General features: G+C 47.0%; 1 protein-coding gene across 1 annotated transcript in view; it reads right to left on the bottom strand.

Moving 5' to 3' along the window:
* SLC6A11 (solute carrier family 6 member 11) overlaps positions 1 to 20,385 on the bottom strand; it is a 134,672-nt gene extending 114,287 nt beyond the window's left edge. The window contains exons 1-4 of the mRNA XM_047850768.1: positions 19,937 to 20,385; positions 16,834 to 16,968; positions 16,577 to 16,717; positions 13,209 to 13,299 (exon numbers count right to left, since the gene is read on the bottom strand). Of these exons, the coding sequence (XP_047706724.1) occupies positions 13,209 to 13,299; positions 16,577 to 16,717; positions 16,834 to 16,968; positions 19,937 to 20,195 (626 nt within the window). The 5' untranslated portion in view covers positions 20,196 to 20,385. The remainder of the gene's footprint in view (positions 1 to 13,208; positions 13,300 to 16,576; positions 16,718 to 16,833; positions 16,969 to 19,936) is intronic.
* Positions 20,386 to 20,991: the final 606 nt, after the last annotated feature.

Raw genomic sequence — 20,991 nt, 5'->3', positions numbered from 1 at the left:
TTTCTGCCTTTCCAAAGCAATACTTCCTCGAGGGCATTACGCAGAACACACACTTAGGAACAGCACACTGGCACTCTTGCGTCTGTTAGTCCTGTTTTGCTCCCATTGTTCAGGGGAAACTGAGGCTCCATGTATTACTGAGCTTGCCTTGGATCACAGACGGGGCTTGCGCCCCAGTCTTCTGTTCCAGTGCCCCCCTGGCTGGAGGGTGAGATCCAGGAAAGTAGAAGGCAGTGAGGAGCGTGAGTCTAGAAGAAGGGACTCTTATGGCATCAAAACTCAGGGAAGAGCCCTAAAACTTGTGCCTCATGGGGAGTCGTGAACAGAGGTACTGCAGGTCAGGAGGCAAAGTGCAGAAGGGGCAGGCCAAGCAACAGAGAGGCTCCCACGGCTTTGGGGAACCCGCTGGTTCGTAACATAGCACATCCTCATATGTATTACCTAGGTCCCACGCAGCAGAGAGGATCTCACCACCCACAGCTGGGGTCCCAGGACCCTCCAATTCCTGACCCTTTCTCCTCCTCACCAGGACTCAGCATGGCCCAAAAGTGCTGCCCAAGCCTTTCCAGTCCCACCCCACGGGCCCTCACAGTACCACACCTCTGCATCACCAGCCACCAAAAGCTCTGATGAAGTCTGACCATCTTTGCCACCCCTCGCGCCTCTGAGACGTTCTGTGCCGAGGCTAGCAAAGAGCTACTGTCTGCCAAGGAGGGACAGCACGCAGGAGAGGCACACGTGCCATTAGGAAAAGCCCTGGACAAGGAGCTCCAGAGTGGGGAGGAGGGGTCTATTCCCAGCTCTGGTGTCTATCACCAGGAGACCTCCATCCTTTGAATGTCACCTTACCAACCGGGAAGGGGGGCAGGCTGGACGCAGAAGTGAGAGGAGCTACCATTGGTCAGCTACTCACAATGCACCACTGTCCCTTCACACTGACAGCACCTTGAAGGGTGGGACAGGTACACCATTTCACCAACGAGGGAACAGAGGTTCCGAGTCACATGCCCAGGGACCCCACCAGTAAGTGGGAGGGTCAGGTTCCCCAGCTTTGGTGCTTCTTCCCCATCAAGATGTCTACCAGCATCAGTCTAGAGCAGACGTGAGGATACATGTGTGTCAGGCATCTTGACAGTTTCATATACTTTCTTGTGGTTTCATTAAATATCATCTGGACTAGGGATGCCTGGGTGGCTCAGTTGGTTAAACGTCCAACTTCAGCTCAGGTCATGAGCTCACAGTTTGTGGGTTCGAGCCCCACAGGAGGCTCTGTGCTGACAGCTCAGAGCCTGGAGCCTGCTTTGGATTCTGCGTCTCCCTCTCTCTATCTGCCCCTCCCCTGCTCGCTCTCTCTCTCTCTCAAAAAATAAACATAAAAAAATCACCCAGAATAGAGTTAATGCACTGAAATTTGGTAACAGCCCCTTATGCATTATTCTGTGCCTGAGCCTGAATTAAAGTCATTCATTAACACCTGTGCCACCAGCTACAGGGCCATAAGCTATACACCAGGAGGCCAGCATCAATTTACATCTGTCATCACAGTAGATCAGAGTCTTTGAGTGTCACAAGCACCATCTGGCTCAGCTGAAAACAACAGTATTCTTTCAAAATCAAGATTCAATCATTTTCCTAAAGGAACCTCTTGAAATCCAGCAAAGACATAACCCAACAGGTGCTTTTGTTTTGTTTTTGCTGGGCACCAGAGCCTTCTCTTCACCCATTCCCATTCATTTTTCCCTCCTTCCATCAATTATATTCTCCCCAATCTGCTAAAAAAAACCTCTTCCTTCAAGGACCTAGGTCCAGCAGCCTGCAAAGAGAAGGGACATGCTGGTCAGATTCTGCCATGGGATAAAACAGGCAGCTGCCCGCATTTCAGACACAGGCAAGAGGAGCATGGAAGGGCGAAGGGGCGAAGGGACGCGGGTGGGGTGGAGAGTCCTTCTCTCAGCCCAGTTCTGGCTCTGGCTTGCCAAGAGAGGCAATTTGGACAAGTCCCTTAACCTCTCTCTGCCTCAGAATCCCCTGTGTGGGATGAGGACCCCCACAGTGATGTTACATCATTTATCCCCTGGGTGGGTGGTTGGAATTGAAAAAGCGTGGCTGGAGGGCATGCTCCGGGCCAGGGCACAGGGCCAGGGCTTCCCCTTCCCCTGCTGCACCATCAAGACATAAAAGAAACCTCAGACAAAGCCCTGTGGTTCACTAAATTGCTACCTCTCATTATTTAGTGTAAGTCATCCACCATTTTTTTGTGTGTGAATACAAACACACTCGTGGCTGATTCTATATACAAATATCTTTACTCCACCAATGAACAAAAGATAATAGATCATAGCTCTTCAGCACTTCCTAATAAGCTGAATTACTCCTCCTCCGCCTCCCATTCTGCGGGCAAAGAAAGTGAGTTGCCGGGAGGTGTAAGTAACGAACACACAGCTCATAAGTGGAAGCCACAGGGTTCAAATTCTTGTCCTGGGGTCCCAAAGCCCAGGTCTCTGCATCCCCATACCGCATCACCATTCTTTTAAAGAGCATTTCAGTAATTCTGCGTACAAGCAGTGCTTCTACTCTCAGCTCAGTGGTGTATTCAGACTGCATCAGCAGAAGAAGGGTTAACCGCTCCTTCTTGGGGCAGGGGCTCTGGGTGAGCGGGCACCCCAGTGCTGACAACTGAGGGCAGATAGCTTACTGCTGGGGGGGGGGGGGGCGGAGCGGGAGTGTCACCTTGGGGCTCTATCACTGTCAGTGGGGGACAGGTGCTGCATGCTGCTTCTTGAAAGCGGGGGCCTGGGTCTGACTTCGAGGGTGGTTACCAGGCTAGATCTAGAGGAAACAAGGGAGCCACAACAGTGGGCTTTGACACGTAACCCCTCTCAGCTTCAGCAGTGTGGACATTGGAATGCTATCATGTGTGCTGTTTTTTTCCTTTATGTACTTAAACATGCTTCCTACATCTTCTGCAAAAAAACATGGACTACTTTTCCAGTAAGGAAATCGAGTGTCCACTGGAGAACCCACTTCTGTAAAAGGGAGCTGACCTTTACAGAATAAAATTCCTGAACCTGGGAATTTCTTTTCTTCAACACACAGAGCAAAAAGAAAGGTAAGAAGAATGGAGCTAAATGCATAGGGAAATACTGACAGGAAGAGATTCTGAATTGTTAACAACAGCCTCAAAGTTTGTGTCGCCCCAAATTATATGTTAAACCCTAACCCCCAGGGTGATGGTATTAGGAGGTAGGGCCTTTGGGAGGTGATTAGGTCATGAGGGTAGAGCCCTCCTAACGGGACGAGTGGCCAGAGAGTTCTCTTGCCCCTTCCACCACGTGAAGGCACAGCGAGAAGATGGCCACCTATGAACCAGGAATGAGCTTTCACGACACATCAGATCTACCGGCACCTTGATCTTGGACCTCCAGCCTCCAGAACTGTGAGAAATAAATTGTTGTAGAAGCCACCCAATCTGTGGTATGTTTGTTATAGCAGCCCAAACGGACTAAAACACATATTTATAAATTATGTATATCTGATGCACAGATGTACCTCATTTATGTAGCTGTTGTGTTTGAATCACTTACAACATTCACTACTTCTGCAACCAGTTAAATATTAAATAATTAGAAGGAAAAGGACACAAAGTGCCAGTTTGGGTTTGCTTTGGTGCATCTCCTGAGAGCTAGGAAGGGCGGCCCAGGCCTGCTCCCTTGTAAGGGGGCTGGTGATCTCCTCCCTGCTCTCCTTAACTCAGGCCCCCAGGAGCCTCCCTGGTGGTGAGGATTGAGCAGAGAAGGAGGTGAATTCCTCTGGTCCACAGGAAACATCTGTAGGGGGAGGCAGCCCCTCCCAACCCCACCGGAGAGCAGCACCTTCTGGAGAAACCAGGGCTGCCCTGGGGACAGCCAGAGCCAGGAGTTTTGAGTTCTGGTGTATGAGCTGGGCAATCCCTTAGCTTCTCCAAGATTATGTTTGTTCAACGGGAAAACAGAATTGTTTTTCATCTGCCTATCTCATGGGGCTGATATAAAAATTAAATGAGATAATGTTAAGAAAAACGGTTTATACGATAAATAAATAATGACTAGTAAGTCACTACCAGGGCTGTGATTAAGATTTGTCACTCAGAGGGGATCATTATAATAAATGACAATGTATTCTGTAACCTCTCAGCTCCTATTTTTTGTAATTATGAAATAATCATGTTCCTGGTTTTAATTTTTTAACTCAAATAGTACAAAAAAAATAAAAAGCAAACAAAACTCTCTTTCTCCACGCCTGTGTGCCCCCATCCCACTCTCGGGTCACCACGTTTAACAGCTTCCTGTGTAAGGTTCCGGAAATATTCTACGAAAACAAGGCATGTACATATATTTTTACAATTATGGTATTATATACAACTTTCTGCACTGTGCCTTTTCCACTTAATTTGACCTTAGAGATTTTTTTCCATATCAACACATTTTCTGTTCATTCCTTGTTAGCAGTTCTTGCGACGATACCACAATGTATCTAATCAGTATCACATTTTACATGTGTCCCTTTTTTTTTCCAACGATGACAAACGATGTTGCCATTGGCATGCTGTTCATAACTAGAATGGTCACCCAAGTAGGATAAAGTTCCAGAAGTGGAATTTTGGGGAGAAAGCTGACACACTGCCCAAGCACTGAGAGTTATTGCTAAGTTGGCTTCCACTGCCGTGTAAAAGCTGTGAGAGAGTCCAGACCAATTTGGAGCCTCCCCCCTGCCCCCATGAGGAAAAGCCCACCACGGATGCATGCCAGCGGGTAGCTGGGAGGCATTAACAGATCATAGGGACGTGTTCTTACTTTCTCAGGGCACAGATTGGCCAAGCAGAATTACCATCATCCTCACAACACTGTTTCTGCCCATCCCTTCCCACCCACATGCCCTCTCTCAGGCAGAAAACTCAATTTCATGCACTTGGACCAGGAAAGTGTCCCCCCAGCCCTGCCTCCTGCATCCACCTGGCAGCATGGGTGATCTGTCTTACTCCTATTATTCCATGGATGGGGCCTTTGGAGGCAGCCCATGGGATGATTTCAAACCCTTTGGAAAGGCACCAAGGTCCTTCACACTCGGCTCCAGCCTTGCTGGCTGCCGGCTCTTCCCCAAACACCTCAAACATTCTCCCGCTGTAGGGTCACAGCCCCCGCTACTCCTTCGGCCTGAGGCCTCATCCCCCACATCCACATGGCTGCCTCCCTCACTTCTCTCAGGGACCTGCTCAAATGTCACCTCCTTAAAGAGGCCCTCCTTGGTCCTGTGACACTCTTGTTCCCTGCCTGCTTTTTCTTCAGCAGAACGATCCTGACTTAAGCTAATACTTTCTGCGTATTTGATTGTCTGCAAAGCCAGCTCCACCAGGAGAGTATGTTGTTCTGTTTATACCGTATCCCAGAACCTACAATGCTATCTGACATATAGTAGGTACTCAGTAAAGACTTGTGACTGACCAGATGCTCTGGCTCCTGCCTACTTCCTCAGCAAAGCCCCCACCATTCCCCAGGCTCCACATGCAGTAGTATGGCAGGTAAAGTCTACAAGCCTCAACATTTAGCTTCAGGTCTTGCTTCGGTTCTTGCTTACGCTATTTCTCCACCTGGCATGCTATTCAATCACTCCGCTGGCAAACACATAAACTTCTATTCACCCTTCAAAACACAGTTAAGCCTCATCAACTCCATGAAGCTTTCCCCAAAGCCCAGACTTCCTCATCTTGGCCCAATGCAACCATCCTACACATATCTGTTGCTTTGTATTTCAAAAAATCTTTTATTTTATCACATCTTTACTTTCCAGCTTCCCCCACCAAGCTGTGTGCTTCTTTGGGGACAGATAGCACCGCCCCCTCATGTTTCTGACTACTGATAAGGTGTCCAACACCTAGTAAGTTCTCAGAAAATGTCAAAAGAACAACCAGGTGAAGAAAATGCACTGAGAGTTCTCCAGGTCCACCATGAGGGGCACACAGACCTGGCTGATGAGACTTCTCTAAGAATGTTTAGAAGAATCCACGCAGACTTTCAAAGATGTGGATGACATCTTCCTTGTAAAAATTAGCTACCACATATTGAACACTTGCGACCCGGAAAGCATACAGGCCTCATCTCTTCTAACACTCCTGAAAACCCTGAGAGTTAGGTCCTATGACCCTCCCATCTTCAGAGAAGCAGATGGAGGTTTAGGAGGGTAAGCTGCCCGGGGTCATGCACTGGGCTGGTAGAGGAAGCGATGACTTAAACTGGATTCTAGAACTTGCCGCTCAAGTCTACACTGTGCACGTCAAGGAGGTAATACACTGGGAGTGGAGTACTCCAAACTAGCAGGAGTAGACGGTGCCATGCAGTGCTGGGTTCTGAGTTAGGGAAGGGACATTTCTGAACCTGCAGTAGGAGGCACTATGGCTGCTTCAGACGCACAGGCTGATGCTGCATGAGGATCAGCCATGAATCCACACCTGTAGAGGCAGGGGCGAAGTGGGGCACCAAGCCTCAGTACCAGGAGCTAACTTGGGCACCCCACTTACACCCCATCAAAGTTAGTATGTGTTCTCCCCTTTAATCCTCAACAGAAATCCAGAGAGGCTGGCAAAGCAGGGAATGTGACTAATTTCCAACTCACAAATAGGAAAGTCAATCACAAACATTCTCTTTCTGCACTCAGTCCTTTCCAAAGGGTCTAAACTATACCGGGCTCAAGACAGGGGAGGACCCATTCAATCCTCATCTCAGCCCTGCAGGTGAGTGTTATCATGATCATTTCCAATTTACAAATGAGGACAATGAACTTTGAGGAGTTAAGAAACATCTGTTCAGGGGCGCCTGGGTGGCTCAGTTGGTAAAGTGTCCGACTTGCGCCCAGGTCTTGATCTCGCGGTTTGTGAGTTCGAGCCCCACGTCGGGCTCTGTGCTGACAGCTCAGAGCCTGGAACCTGCTTGGGATTCTGTATCTCCTTCTCTTCCTGACCCATCCTCCGCTCATGCTCTGTCTCTGTCTCTCAATAAATGTTAAAAAAAAAATTTTTTTTAAAAGAAACATCTGTTCATTTATTCACCCTTCCACTCACCCATCTCAACTAATATTTGTTAAGCACCTAGAATGTGCTGGCAGAACAGGGAACAAATGAGGGCAGCCCTTCCTGGCATGGGGCTTACATTCTAATGGAGTGAGGGAGAAAATAAGCAAAGATGCGGGGATTTCAGTAAGGGCTACGTAGACAATAAAACAGAGCTATGGGGTTGAGAGGGGCTGAGTGCTGATATAGCTGGGATGGCCAGAGAGGGCTTCCCAAATGACATCTGCATGAAGATTTCATGGTAAGAAGGAGCCAGACACATAAGGATCTGGTGAGGAATCTTCCAAACAAAGGGAACAACAAAGACCTGTGACTGAGCATGGGTCAAGTACGTACAAAGGACAGAAGGAAAGCCAGGTGGAGGAGGGTGATGGTGGAGGGGAAGGAGTCTGAGAGGGAGGCAGAGCTGGGCCCTGGGTCCACAGGAATCAGGGCTTCACTCCAGCTCCCCTGCCTCCCAAATTCTGTGTCCAGAGAAAATCAAGTGGCCACATGATTTAGAAATAATGAAATTTTAAAACCTTGTCCAGTGAAGATACACCAGAAAGATAAGACCACATCCTTCTGAACAAAGATACAGAACTGAAAACCCTTAGAGCTTAATTCAGGCCCAGCACACAGTATGTGCTCAACAAGTGCTAGTCGAATGGACACCACGAAAAAGTGATTTTAATTGTACACACAGCAAATATGGACTTGCTGGAGACACGTGGACTAATGGAATCCAAGGCCTGATGTGAAGACAGACCAAAGCCCACCTGATGCCACGACGGTGGTTACACTCTTGGCAGTACTCAATCCCAGCAGAGGACACAGGCTTAAAATTTAGGACTGCAAACATATTTAGATAAATGCTCAGATGCCAGAAGCATAATGAGTTACTAAGAAAACCAGAACGGCCTAATTTTGAAATTTGACATGAGAAAGACAAATTGCCCCTGCCCCATAGGCCCCTTGCTTGAGCCACAGTCCAAAACTGACCCAGGGCCCAACCTTTTCTCACTGGCTAAGCCAATAACTTGTACCCTGAAAAGGGAAATGAACCTGTAAGACAGGGGGTGGGTTGGGCCAGGTGCCCAAGGTCAAAGTGAAGCTATGGCCAGTCATGTGCAGGGAAGTAACACCTTGTACCTGATTTTATGGCCGTTTAGGGGCTTGTCTCACCTCCGCTTCTAGAGGGCTAGAGTTGCATCCCACATTTCTGCCTCCTCCAAACGTGCAGTGTCCTTCCTATGAATACCAGGAACTCACACATTTATGGAATGAGTGAACGAGCAGGCAGCCAAGGCAGTCTATTTGGACCAAGCAGTGTGTGGGCCTGAATGAGGTCAGAGGCAGTAAGGAAAGGTACCAGGAGCACCCTGAGGTGGGGCACCCGTGAGCCAGCCACACAGGGAAACAGGACAAAGAACCAAAGAAGAAACGCTTCTGAGGAAACTTGATACAATACTTGAAGAGCTGTCACACTGGCAAGGAATTAGACATGCTCCATCCAAAGCCCCAGAAGTCAACTGTCAGCTGAATTTAAGGAAGAACTCCCTCCCAGCAAAGTATGTGTCAAATTGTGCTGCATGGACGGCTAGCATTCAGGGAGTGGGGGTAGGGTGGGGGTAGAAAGGAACGACTCCAAATGATTCCACAGGAAAATACATTTGGCAATTTGAGTTAATCAAAGACAACAGATGTTCTTGCCAAAGGGCACAGTTTTCAACACTTCTCAAATGCATGTGGCCCCAGTGGCTTTTCATAGGATGTTATGAACATCTCACAGAGTCTCCTTTCCAAGCTCATCTCTGGGAAGAGATGAATTAGAACCACCTGACAGGGGCGCCTGGGTGGCTCAGTTGGTTATGTGTCCAATTTCGGCTCAGATCATGATCTCACAGCTCGTGAGTTCAAGCCTCGCATCAGGCTCTGTGCTAACAGCTCAGAGGTTGGATCCTGCTTCCGATTCTGTGTCTCCCTCTCTCTCTGCCCCTCCCCTGCTCATGCTATCTCTCTCAAAAATAAATGAACATTTAAAAAATTAAAAATAAATACATACGTACATAAAAGAACTGTCTGACAAAAGCATGTTATGAAAAGGTGATTGTCACACAGGTATCTGAGTACTTTTAGGATGTAGAATTCAACACTGCACAGATGATACAGATGCAATCTAATAGAAAACTAGAACCATGGGTTCATTCTCCCATGGACTTTCATCTAGAATGGCCACGCGGTAGGCCACAAGGTTCAGTTACACACGAGGATGCAGATTAGCTGTCTCCTCCCACCACTTTGTGTCCAAATAAGTTGATGATATGGATAGTGCAAAGGGATCCAGGAAGCAATCGATGCTGTTGGCCAGGGACCTTAGTGACAGGATGAATTCTTGCCAGAACCCACTCTGAGTTTTCGTGTAGTATTTCCAAGAAAATATTGCCTGCCTGTCTTCCTCGCATGCATCTATGCATTCTGTAAATATTCCTTGGGGATCTTCCACAGACCAGCAGTAGTAAGTAAAGCCAGACAAGGTGTTCCTTCAGGACTACCTTTTGGTGAATACAGACAATAAACAAACACATTTCACACACAAAAAAATGATTTGAGGTTTTCTATATATGACACAAAGGAAATAAATGGTGAGAAACAATGTAAGTTACACAGAGATCTTCTCCATTGTGGGGTTTCAGGATCGATTCTCTAAGGGAGCAAAGAGACCCTGTTTTACAGACCCTCAAAATATGCAGGTCACAAATAAGTCTCTGTAATATGCCTCTGGGAAATCATAGCCCAGTGGGGCTGGGAAAGGCCACACCAGTCCACCTACCACAGCAATCCTCTCTCTAGCACATGTCTTACGTATGCTGTATTTGACACTATGACTCAGTAGGTCTGGGGAGGAATGGAGAACCTGAATTTCTAATCAGGTATTCTAATGCCACTACTTTGTAGACATTTAAGTAACACTATTGTATCAGGAATTAAAAAAAAAACCTAAATAAATGGAGGGCTATACCATGTTCATGGACAGAGACGCTCAGACACAAAGATATCAATTTTCTTCTAATTAACCTAATCATTCAATATACTTCCTACCAAAATCCCCACGAAGTTATTTTGTTCTTTATTGTTGTTTAACCTGACAAACTGGGTCTAAAATTCATTTGGTAGGCAATTTTGGAAAAGAACAAAGACAAGTCCCCACATGTCTTACCAGCTCCAGGCTTACAATAAAAATGTGGGTGTAGTATTAACACACAATTAGCTAGAGAGACAAATGGAACAGAACAAGAGCCCCAAAGCAGACCTGTATTTTTAAGATAACTATGTATGGAAGATAGCATTATAAATCATAGGAAAAAGATGAATAATTCAGTAAATATGGCTGGAAAATTTGATAATTTGTATTAAAAAACAACAGCCCTGAACTCCTACATCATGCCATGTACAAAAATAAAATTCCAAGTAGATTATATTCTTAAATATGAAAACACAAAACTTTAAAACTTTAAAATTTTTAACATTTATTCATTTTTTTTTAATTTTTTTTTCAATGTTTATTTATTTTTGGGACAGAGAGAGACAAAGCATGAACGGGGGAAGGGCAGAGAGAGAGGGTGACACAGAATCAGAAACAGGCTCCAGGCTCTGAGCCATCAGCCAGAGCCCGACACGGGGCTCGAACTCACAGACCGCAAGATCGTGACCTGGCTGAAGTCAGACGCTTAACCGACTGTGCCACCCAGGCGCCCCAACATTTATTCATTTTTAAGAGACAGAGTGAGCGGGGGAGGGGCAGAGAGAGGGAGACACAGAATCTGAAGCAAGCTCCAGGCATTGAGCTGTCAGCACAGAGCCTGATGCGGGGTTCAAACTCACGGACTGCGACATCATGACCTGAGCTGAAGTCGGATGCTTAACCGAGTGAGCTACCCAGGCACCCCAAAACTTTAAAACTTTTAGAAGAACATATAAAAGATTTTTCCCCCAACTTTGGGTAGGGAAATACATCTTAAATAAGATACCAACTGTGCAAACCAAAAAGAACAGACTGGCAAATTTGACTTCAATAAAGTTAAAACTCCAAATGCCATAAATAAATAAGAAAAGCCACACACTGGGGAAGGCAATTTGCAGCATATTTATATCTAGAATGTGTCAAGATACTAATATCTAGAATGTGTCAAGAATTCCTACCCATGAGGAAAGACACACAATCCAAAGAGAAAAGAATACGAACGGGAAGTTCACAGATGAGGAACCCAAATAGGGAAAAACACATGAAATGTGCTCAACCTCGCAAGTCATTAGAGGAATGCAAATTTAGAACAGTCGGATGCAAAACTTAAAAATTAACCAGACCAAATGCTGTCTAGAATATGGAACAGTAGAATTCTCATACACTACTGTTTGGAAAGTAAATTAGAACAATCCTTTCAGAAAGCAATTGGACGTTATCTGATAAAACCGATAATAAACATGCACACTACCATTAGCAATCCCACTCTTAGGTACAGGCCAGGAAACCTTCCTTCACGCACACAGGGAAGCATGGGCAAGACATTTATTCAGTGTTCTTAGTAACACTGGGAAACTAGAGAAAGTCTAAATGCCCATCAAGAGGAGCTGGCTAAATACAATGTAGTCTTTTTATACATTGAAATACTAGACAGCAGGAAAAAATAAATGAACCAAAGCTGCATGTATCAACAGGGGAACATCTCAAAACCAAAACTGAGCAAAGAACAAAGTTGTAAGAAAAGTAATGGATACCATCAATAAAAAACTTTTAAGTATGCCACAAAGATCTAGGTACTATTTGGGAGATGTATATATAGCATATATATAGCTGACATACAAATAGTTTATATATAATTTTATATAAAGCTTATACATTTTAATAATTTTATAATTTTATATAAAGCTTTATAATTTTTATAATAAAAGCTTATTAAAGTTTATAATTACATATTAATATAGAATGTGTATATATATGTATGACACACACACACCAACTATAAACATGAGAATGATAAGTCTAAATTCAGCATCATGACCTCTAGAGAGGTAAGGAGATGAATGGTATCTGGGAAGAGAATTAAAATGACTCATAAAACCACTGCCCCTCTACCCTACTTATAATCAGCATTAGGGTAGGCAATGTTCTTGAACAGAGCCATACTTTTTTCAGATTGAATAGTCTCAGAAAACATTTAGCCCAACCTCTGACCCACAGAGGAAACATCTCTTCAATACCCAAAACAAGGTGATCCTTCTACCTCAGAAGACCCCAAGTCAGGGCCTCTGTGTACTGTTATGCAGGTTGGCACTGCACAATTCTGGAGCACACATTTCACAATATGAATGAGGCCCCCTAGAGTTGTGCAGTGCACGACTTCTATAACCATACGTGGCAGCCCTGTAACTGCCAGGTCACAGACCCCTTTGGGATGTTAAGGAAGAATGCCCACCTCTGGGGAAATGACCATTCACACAATTACTGCCTGTAATGTCGGTGGATTCAGACACCTCCCCAACAATGCTTAGTGACCCTCCACCAGGTAAACACTTTCAGGGTTGGGTGATCACAACCTTCAGAAGTACTTGCAGACCGTGCTATGAAACTAACCTCTCCCTTAAGCACATTTAAACTTGCCTCTTTAGAACCTCTAACCATTCAAGTTCACCTGTTTCCTTTGCACATGACACTTCAGGTACTGAAGGAAAGCTAACCTGCCCTCTCTGCCCTGGAGACTTCTGCTTTCCAGGCTAAATACACTTCTGACTTAGCTTATAGCAAACATGCTATGTCTCCTCTTTTGTTAAAAACCCTTTTTTTTTAAACTATCATTTTTAGCAAGCAGTTCCTGCCCTAATAAGCAACCAGGCATGCTGACATGCCATCAAAGAACAAGAAAACATTCCTCTCAGCTGCTCCTTTAGGAAATGTGTAAAATTTCCGCACTGGCTTCCAAAGCAGTCAAACGTCCCCAGAAACCAGGAAGTGCGAAGCCAGAGAAAGAAAGGGTCAGACTTTTTCCAAGGGTGGGGGCAATGTTAACTCAGCAGAACCAGGACAGAGGCCCCACAGGCCAAGGGACACGAGTCACTTTCCACTTACTCCCAAAACTCCATGACGGGAGAGGTGGCGTTCTGCAGGGACACATGACTGTGGTTGCTCACGTTCAGTTTCTGGAACTCCACACAATTCTCTACAGTGGAAACAAGACAAGAAAGAGAAGATTAACCTCTGCAAGGGCTGGACCTTGGGAAACATTCAAAGCTGATGGTGCAACCAGGTGGTTTTAACTAGCCGCTCTAAGCAAACATGCCTCAGAGAACACCGAGGAGGAAAATCGATCACTTACAGTTTAAATGAGAGGTCTGGTCTGATTAGAACAGGAGGGAAAGGTTTGGGGGCATGACACCTTCTCTCACTTCCACTCCAAATGCCCTATCAAACTCTCCTCCTGCACAGTTCCAAATTTCCTTTCCTTTTTTCCACTTCCCTACAGAAGCCCTCTCCATGGCATTTACCTGTCCTGCCCAGTGGCCCCAGCAGGGGTGGAGGGTCTAAAAGAGTGAGTCAGTCACAGTGTCCCTACGACGGTAATGCATTTGAGACTCCGTTTTCCTTCACGTAGGAAGACACTAACATCGCAACTGCCTCATAAAGATGTGGGAACTGGATGAAATGGCGTGAGCCTGTAGGTGTAAAGAATTTCTGCTTTCTTCCTCATTCCCTCACTTGATTGGTCAATCCAAGAAAGGATTTATTGAATGTCTCATTTCATGAAACTTGATGACCAAGGGGGAGTTGAATTTCCAGTAAAAATATCCAACTGTTCGATCTTAAAGGCCCAGATTGACCCCCTCCTCCAGGGAGACTTCATCTATCTCCCTCCCCTGAATTCTAAGAAAAGCAGAATGTAAAGACCCTCCAAGGAACCACCTTCTCCAACTCCCTTCAATTTTGAAGAGGAGAATCTAAGGTTCAGGAACAGTCAAGGGACCCATATCCCTACCCACTCCCTCCTCTATAAAGTCAGTTAGGGACAGAACTGGGAGTCCACCCCAGCAAGTGCCCCATCTCGTGATTATCACCCAGGTCTGTTTCCCACCACAGGACCTGCACCTCTTTACAGCACCCCTGTTTACAGAGCTCTGAGCCAGACTGTGAACTCCCCGAGGGCAGCTGCACTGTTCACTCTGGAGCCCCTGCACCCAGCACGGAGTCAGTGGTCTGCTTTGCTCTGGCACTGCTCTCTCCTCGCATGGGTACAAACCCTCCAAGTACATCTGTAGCCTCTGGAGCAGGAAGTATCTCTCACACATGACGTTTTTACACAACACAAGTGTTCACATGCTAGGAGAGAAAGGGGGCTGCAAACCAGTGGGAGAAAGGTTTGCTGTCTGCTGGGGAAAAGTCCCCCAATCGTCTGCCTCCTTCCTGCTCCTCCTGGCAAGGACTAACCACATTCTGAAAGCCGGGGGGGGGGCCTGTGGGGGCCATGACATCCTGAAAGGAGTCTGAAAACCTGAGATTATAGGAACCTCATGCTTTTTTCCAGGGAAGGGAGCCCTTAGTTTTGATCAGTCTCTAAAACAGTGCGTCTCTTTTTTTTCTCCCTAGAGTAAACAAATTTCTCAGACATCCAACATTGACAAGGTATTTTTATTAAAATGACATCTGTGTACAAATAAATGAGTTATAAAGTCCTTGTGATTATAGTACTCATACGACTATAAAACCAGAATTAAATTTATACATTAAATACCAACTACGGAACACAATTCAAACTGATAGCATAAAATGTATGTGTAGGACAATGCCATTTTGTGAAATTAAATGGATTTTCTGACAGGAGAGTGGAGCCAAAGGGAGGAGGCAGGGTCTGTGGAGTTCAGCTTGCCTATTCTTCCACTGGCTACTTGAGAAGCAATTCTACTATCATTTTCCTCTGGTCACACTTGCGCAATATCTTCATTCTTACAGGTTGTGGCATTCCTAACTGGACTTTGATGAATACCAAAGCACCATTTACAAATTAAATCTCTGTGCTCTCCTCCATTGGCCACCATCATCCTACTTATCAAGAACCCATCTTAAACTGTAAACACGCACAACGCTGGGCACTGAAGTCTCCTGACTGTCCTCGGTGGAAGGTGGTTGTGCAGATAATCTAGAACATGTGCATATTTTTAGAGTGCCCTCAAAATAAACACACACAGTTAAATTATCATGGAGGACTTGCAGGCCTCCAAGAATATATCCTTGAATTTTAATTTGATAAACATCTCTATGAAGTCCCCAGCCAAAGAAAGGTTAGGAACCAGTGCCCTAAAGAGAGATAGTGAGACCTCCACACAATCCAACAGTGGGAGCAGGGCAGTCACCACAACACTGGAAGTGACATCACAGCACTTTCTAGACCTACTACTCCCTACTCCCTGTTCCTTATGCTGATAACCAACATCCCACCCAATCTTACCATACTTCAGCCTGCAGGATGAAACAACCCTTCCAGGGACAACCTAACCACAGGTTATAACACAGATGGTGAACAGCTTAAAACATGTGTGTTCATTCCAGTCAAAAGGCAGTGGCTGCCTGGAGCACTGCTGAGAAGGGTTCTGAGGCCAAGACTAGGCTCAAAAGGATAGAGTTCTACAGTCAATTAGTGATGTCTGCTCTGAGCACAGCCATCACAGATAGGGAATAAATATGTTGTTGCTTTCCCTAGATTTTAAGACACCATCTTGATAGGATGGACAAACTGAAAAGCAAACAGCACATTAGAATCCAAAGTAATCTAAAGAGTTATCCATTCAAGGAAGTGGGAGAATGGTACATTCAAATTTCTACCTGGGTTAGATTGGGAAAGTAAATAAGCAATGTGAGCTGAGTGGAGACTGTGGCCAACTTGTGGACAGATGCCTTATCCAAAGACAACTGCTTATCAGCCCCAGCTGCTGTCAAGCAAGACTGTGAGAATGTGGGTCTGCTATTGCCAGATCTTTTATTTATTTTTTTCAAGAGAAGCGGGAAATCTGGATTTTCATGTGAGGTCTTCTGGTTTTTAAATTTTGGCAACCAAACACATTTTTGAAATTCACTGATCACTGAGTTAAAGCCTAACTGGTCTACACGCCCATGGTTTGCAACCCTTGATCTAGCCTAACCCGTTCATTTTACAGAGGAAAATCTGACACCCAGAGGGGCCTGGCTGGAACTAGAGCCTGAACCCCTCTCTGTCCACAAAGGGCTCAGTCTCTGTATTCAGCAAAGCGAGGAAAGAACATCACCATTCTTCTACCCATGCCAATTACTGAGCCAGGGCAACCAGACCCAGCACAGAACGGATCTCCAGTTTCAGTGGAATCTAGACTCATGTCAAGAGGCCAGGATTGATGTCCAGGACAAGGGCATACCCCCAATCCCTGGTCCCCCAGCAGGACCTGCAGAGAGACCCTCCCTGGGGACCATACCTGTGTTCCACTCATGCCCACAGGTAGCCCAGGGGAGCTCGGTGGTGAAGCAGTTGCTCAGGTAGAAAATGGCCCATGCCAGGATAATGATGTAGTACACGTTTAGATGGGCCTCGATCACCTGTGTTGCATAGCCAATGCCTGAAAGAACAAAGGGAGTGATGTGGGTCTCTTACCACCTTGTTAAAACAGTCTCAGCTGCCTTTCACAGCCTGACATCACCCAGGCACCATTTCATTCTTGAACTCAGTGCTTACCTTCAAACAAAGGGCAAACTTTCCTCCAACATGTAATGCCACCTTCACTCGTGAACTGTCCCAGAGCTGTTTCCAAGAAAAAAACAGGAATTCCACAGCAAATAAAAAACACCACATAGGGAATCAGGAACGCCCCTACAAGGATGCAAAGTAAGGGAATGAGGTTAAAATTGCCTCTACTATTTCGAATTCAGCACAAGAAATCTTTAATAATCACCTACGACGTGCAAGACATAATGTTCGCTGAGCTTGAGGTCAAGTTCACACCTTGACGACCACAGTCAGAAAACATGGCCCTGGGTTTGTGCTCTCTGCACATCTACCTCACATCTCCCAGCCTCAACTTGTTCATATGTAAAATAGGGCTTTTAATATTTAACATCCGTACCACTCATCTCACAGAAATGTTGTGCATCTAAGATGATAATGTAAAAAGGAAGTGTTCTCTCTGCTTAATTCTATAATGTATATATTTCACTCTCTAGCACTCTTTAGGTTAAATCCATTCTCTCCCTGAACATTACATTCTTCTTTTTTATCCTAAAGTAACCTCAACAGGCTAGGTGAAGGGGACCCCTTCCTCCTATTTACTTTGGCAGTGATCTGCAAAAAAAAAGAAAATACTTTTCATTAAGAAAAGCATTCTCAAGGAGATGTGCTATTAGCAATATGGCGCCCCAGTACATGAGACCCAGCTATGGAGTTGACTTATAAGGGGTTTGCAACAAGTATCTATCTCCCCAGAAGGCTGACTCTGAATCAATCTGAGAAAGACCGCCATAAACTTTAGTGCTCCTATCCTCGTACACAATACCCACTGCCTGGGCCTTTCTTTGAAACAAATGAAATAACTCAGGTGAGCATGAGCTACTATAACCAGAAAAGGATTTTCCAAATCCCTCATTCCCTCTCACCTGTTTAATAACAAAGCTTGGAAACACATGCTATTCCTCACGATCTAATCTAACAAATGAAGGCTTTAACTGAAATTGCTTTTTGCTAAATGAAGTCTCTTCAGCCTTAGAACTAATAGCAACAATTTTGATCAAACCTGATAGTAGGACCACATCCATCAAATTTTGAAAGCGTCTTTGAAAAGCTTTTTGGGGCAAGATACTGTTTTGTTGTTGTTGCTGTTTTCGTTTTCTTAGTTTCACATTGGGAAAGAAATCCTTTAAACTAGTGCTGGGATCTATGAATAGAATTGTATAGATTTTTTTTTAAAGGCAAGCAGTGGATAATCAGATACCCCAGCTATAGCAGAAGGCAAAAAGTGTGTGAAAGGAACAAGACAGTCTGTTTGCTGAATATAAATCTAAGTGATTAGAAGAAGCTACAACAGGTTCGCTAATATGCTGTGAACCCTCTAGAACCTAACAGCACTTTCTGAAAGACTTCTAACCCATGTATTCGCAAAGCTAGTACTCAAGATAACTACCTCAATTAAATCAGGATATTTGTGCGCCCAATGGGGACTCTTGGCGAGTTAAAAAAAAAAAACCTACTAATTTTTAAATTTTACTCACTGCAACTTTTTTTTCTTTTAATCTGTGCAGAATTTGTAATTAACCCAATTTACTCTGTCTCCTCCTTTTAGGAATGCATTGTTTTGGTATAACAATTTCCTGTATTAAAAAAAAAAAAAAAGATGCTAAAACGATTTTTGCCTGGGACTACCCTAAACAGGGTTTCCACAGGTTTCTAAGAAGACATGGCAGCTAATAAAGGCTGAATCTGCAAAAAGGCAGAACTCAGCTGAGGCCACAGGGCACGTTCCGGGTCTCCAAGTCCACTCCCTCTGTCCCCAGTGCCAAGCCACCAACACCGGCGGCCACTTCATTACCAGTGCAGAGCAGGCTTGGAGCAGCCTGGGCTTTCAGGATGAATGTCTCCAAAGAAAGGGCCTGGGCCAAGCAGTACCCTTCTCGCTCTCCCTGCAGCTGCTCGAACAGGAAGTCCTACTCCAAGCGGCCTAACAGTGTGGTCCCTGCCAGCCAACTTCTGAGCCACCTCCACTGGGGTCTTGGGAATCTGCTAGAGGGGCAGGGGCACAGCAAAGAGGGAGGAATACATGGACACAAGCTTTTCCTGGGAGAAACTGTGCCACCCACGAAGGTTTCACAAGGTCCCTTGCCACACACCTACCATCTGTCCTGCTGATAGGACAGGTGGAGGCTCCTAAAGTCCTTCAGCTGAAAGATTTGAGGATTCACTGCAGAATCTCCACCAAACTGACTCGGACAAGCCACTAGGCACAACTCTCTCATCACCTTCCTCTCCCTGTCCCCCACTCCACACTCTCGAAGCATCTCCTAAACATTAAATCCGTGTCGTTGCTCTTTGTCCGTGTCTCTGACACCGGTGAAAGAAACCGCTTGGTGCCAGTGCTTCCGCCAGATAGGCCCGAAAAGAGGACCTAGTAAAGGCCTTAAGGGCAAATGAAAGACGGGGCGGGCAATCGAACATCAACACCTCGCCCAAAAGTCCTCCCTGTTGTCAGTCCAATCCCAGTTTAAAACAAGGCCTTGGTGTCAGAATCCCATCTTTATCTCTTTATGGGGTTACTTCTCTGACCCTTTGCATCCTCATCTGCAACATGGGTTTGCCACTGCCTGCAGAGATGACTTTAAGGATGAAATGAGATGATGGAGGGAAAGCTGAGTCTGGCATTTCACTAAGTGCTCAGAACCCCAGCCTACACGGATCCGAGTCCTTTTCCTTCACACTGGTTTCCAGTTGGGAAAGCTGAGGCTCCAAGGGGTTGTCTCCTGCCCCAGACGCTAAGGCACGTCTCAAAAGCAAGGAAGGGCTCCCAGCATGGGCCTCCACCCGACGCTGGTTCAGAACACACCTGGCGACCACGTCCTCGCGTGCTGGCAGGCGGCACATTCAGGTGCGAAGAAACGTGCACATGCGCCCTGGGACAGGCGAGCCTAGCCCCGGGAGAGCTCACGCGCCAGGTGGCCCAAGGCAGGCACTCCCCACGAGGGTCCCGCTACACGCAGGCGCGGGAGGGGTCACTCGCTCACCCCCTTGCTCCCCGCCCCCACCGGGCCGCTTTCCCCTCCTCGTTCCCGCTCACGCCGCGCGCGCGCCGCCTCACCTCCTCCGTTCTTGTAGCACAGGTAAGGGAAGCGCCACACGTTCCCCAGCCCGATGATCTCCCCAGCCACGCTCAGCACGAACTCCACCTTGTTGTTCCAGTGGCCGCGCTCGTGGACCGCCTTGTCGCGCTTGTCGCGCGGGTCGCGCGCGGGCGCCGCGCCCCCGCTGCAGCCGCCGCCGCCTCCCAGCGCCTCAGACTCCCGCGCCTCCTCGGCAGCCTTCCCATTGCCCAGAGGCAGCGCCTTCTCCGCCGTCATGGCCGCGCTGGCTGCCTCGTGCGCCGGGCCCGGCTCTGCGCCGCCGCCCCGGGCGGGCTGGCTTTTCAGGAGGCGCGAGCGGGCGGGAGGGGGGAGGCAGGGGGTGGAGCTGAGGGGCCGGGCCGGGCCAGCGCGGGGACCGGGACGCGGCGCGGCGGCCCGGCCCTCAGGGCGCCCACGCCGCCTCAGCCCGGCAGGGCCCGGGAGCCCGCGAGCACCTTGCGCGCGCCGAGCACCTTGCGCGCGCCGAGCACCTTGCGCGCGCCGAGCACCTTGCGCGCGCCGAGCACCTTGCGCGCGCCGAGCACCTTGCGCGCGCCGAGCACCTTGCGCGCGCCGAGCACCTTGCGCGCGCCGAGCACCTTGCGCGCCCTTCCTGTTCACCTTCCTACTGGCCTCAGCGCAAGAGTGGAAGCGCCCATTCAGGCCTAGGTTGGGCTGCTGACGCCAAACCCCCAAATTCCACCACTCACTGTAATCTCCAACAGCTTGGGCCTCGGTTGCCCATCTCTAATAAGAGAAGTGGGCTCTAGACCAGGCATTTCCAACTTTAAGGTGCACACCAAGCACCTGCAGGTCCCTGCAGATCCTGATCCAGGGGGTTGAGCTGGGCTGGAGCTTCTGCGTTTCTAGCAAGCACCCAAGTGCTGTGGATGCTGCTGGTCCGGAGACCACACCTGAACGTAACAGGGAGTAAATGAACTCAATTTCTTCCCACTTCTCAAGGTTTGTGAGCTCCCATAGGATGGGTACACCTTCATGTCTTGTTCATCCTCGTGCTCACTGTTCTAAACAC

This window comes from Prionailurus viverrinus, chromosome A2, assembly GCF_022837055.1.
Source record: "Prionailurus viverrinus isolate Anna chromosome A2, UM_Priviv_1.0, whole genome shotgun sequence".
Taxonomy (NCBI): Eukaryota; Metazoa; Chordata; class Mammalia; order Carnivora; family Felidae; genus Prionailurus; species Prionailurus viverrinus.
This window is presented reverse-complemented; position numbering and strand designations above follow the sequence as displayed.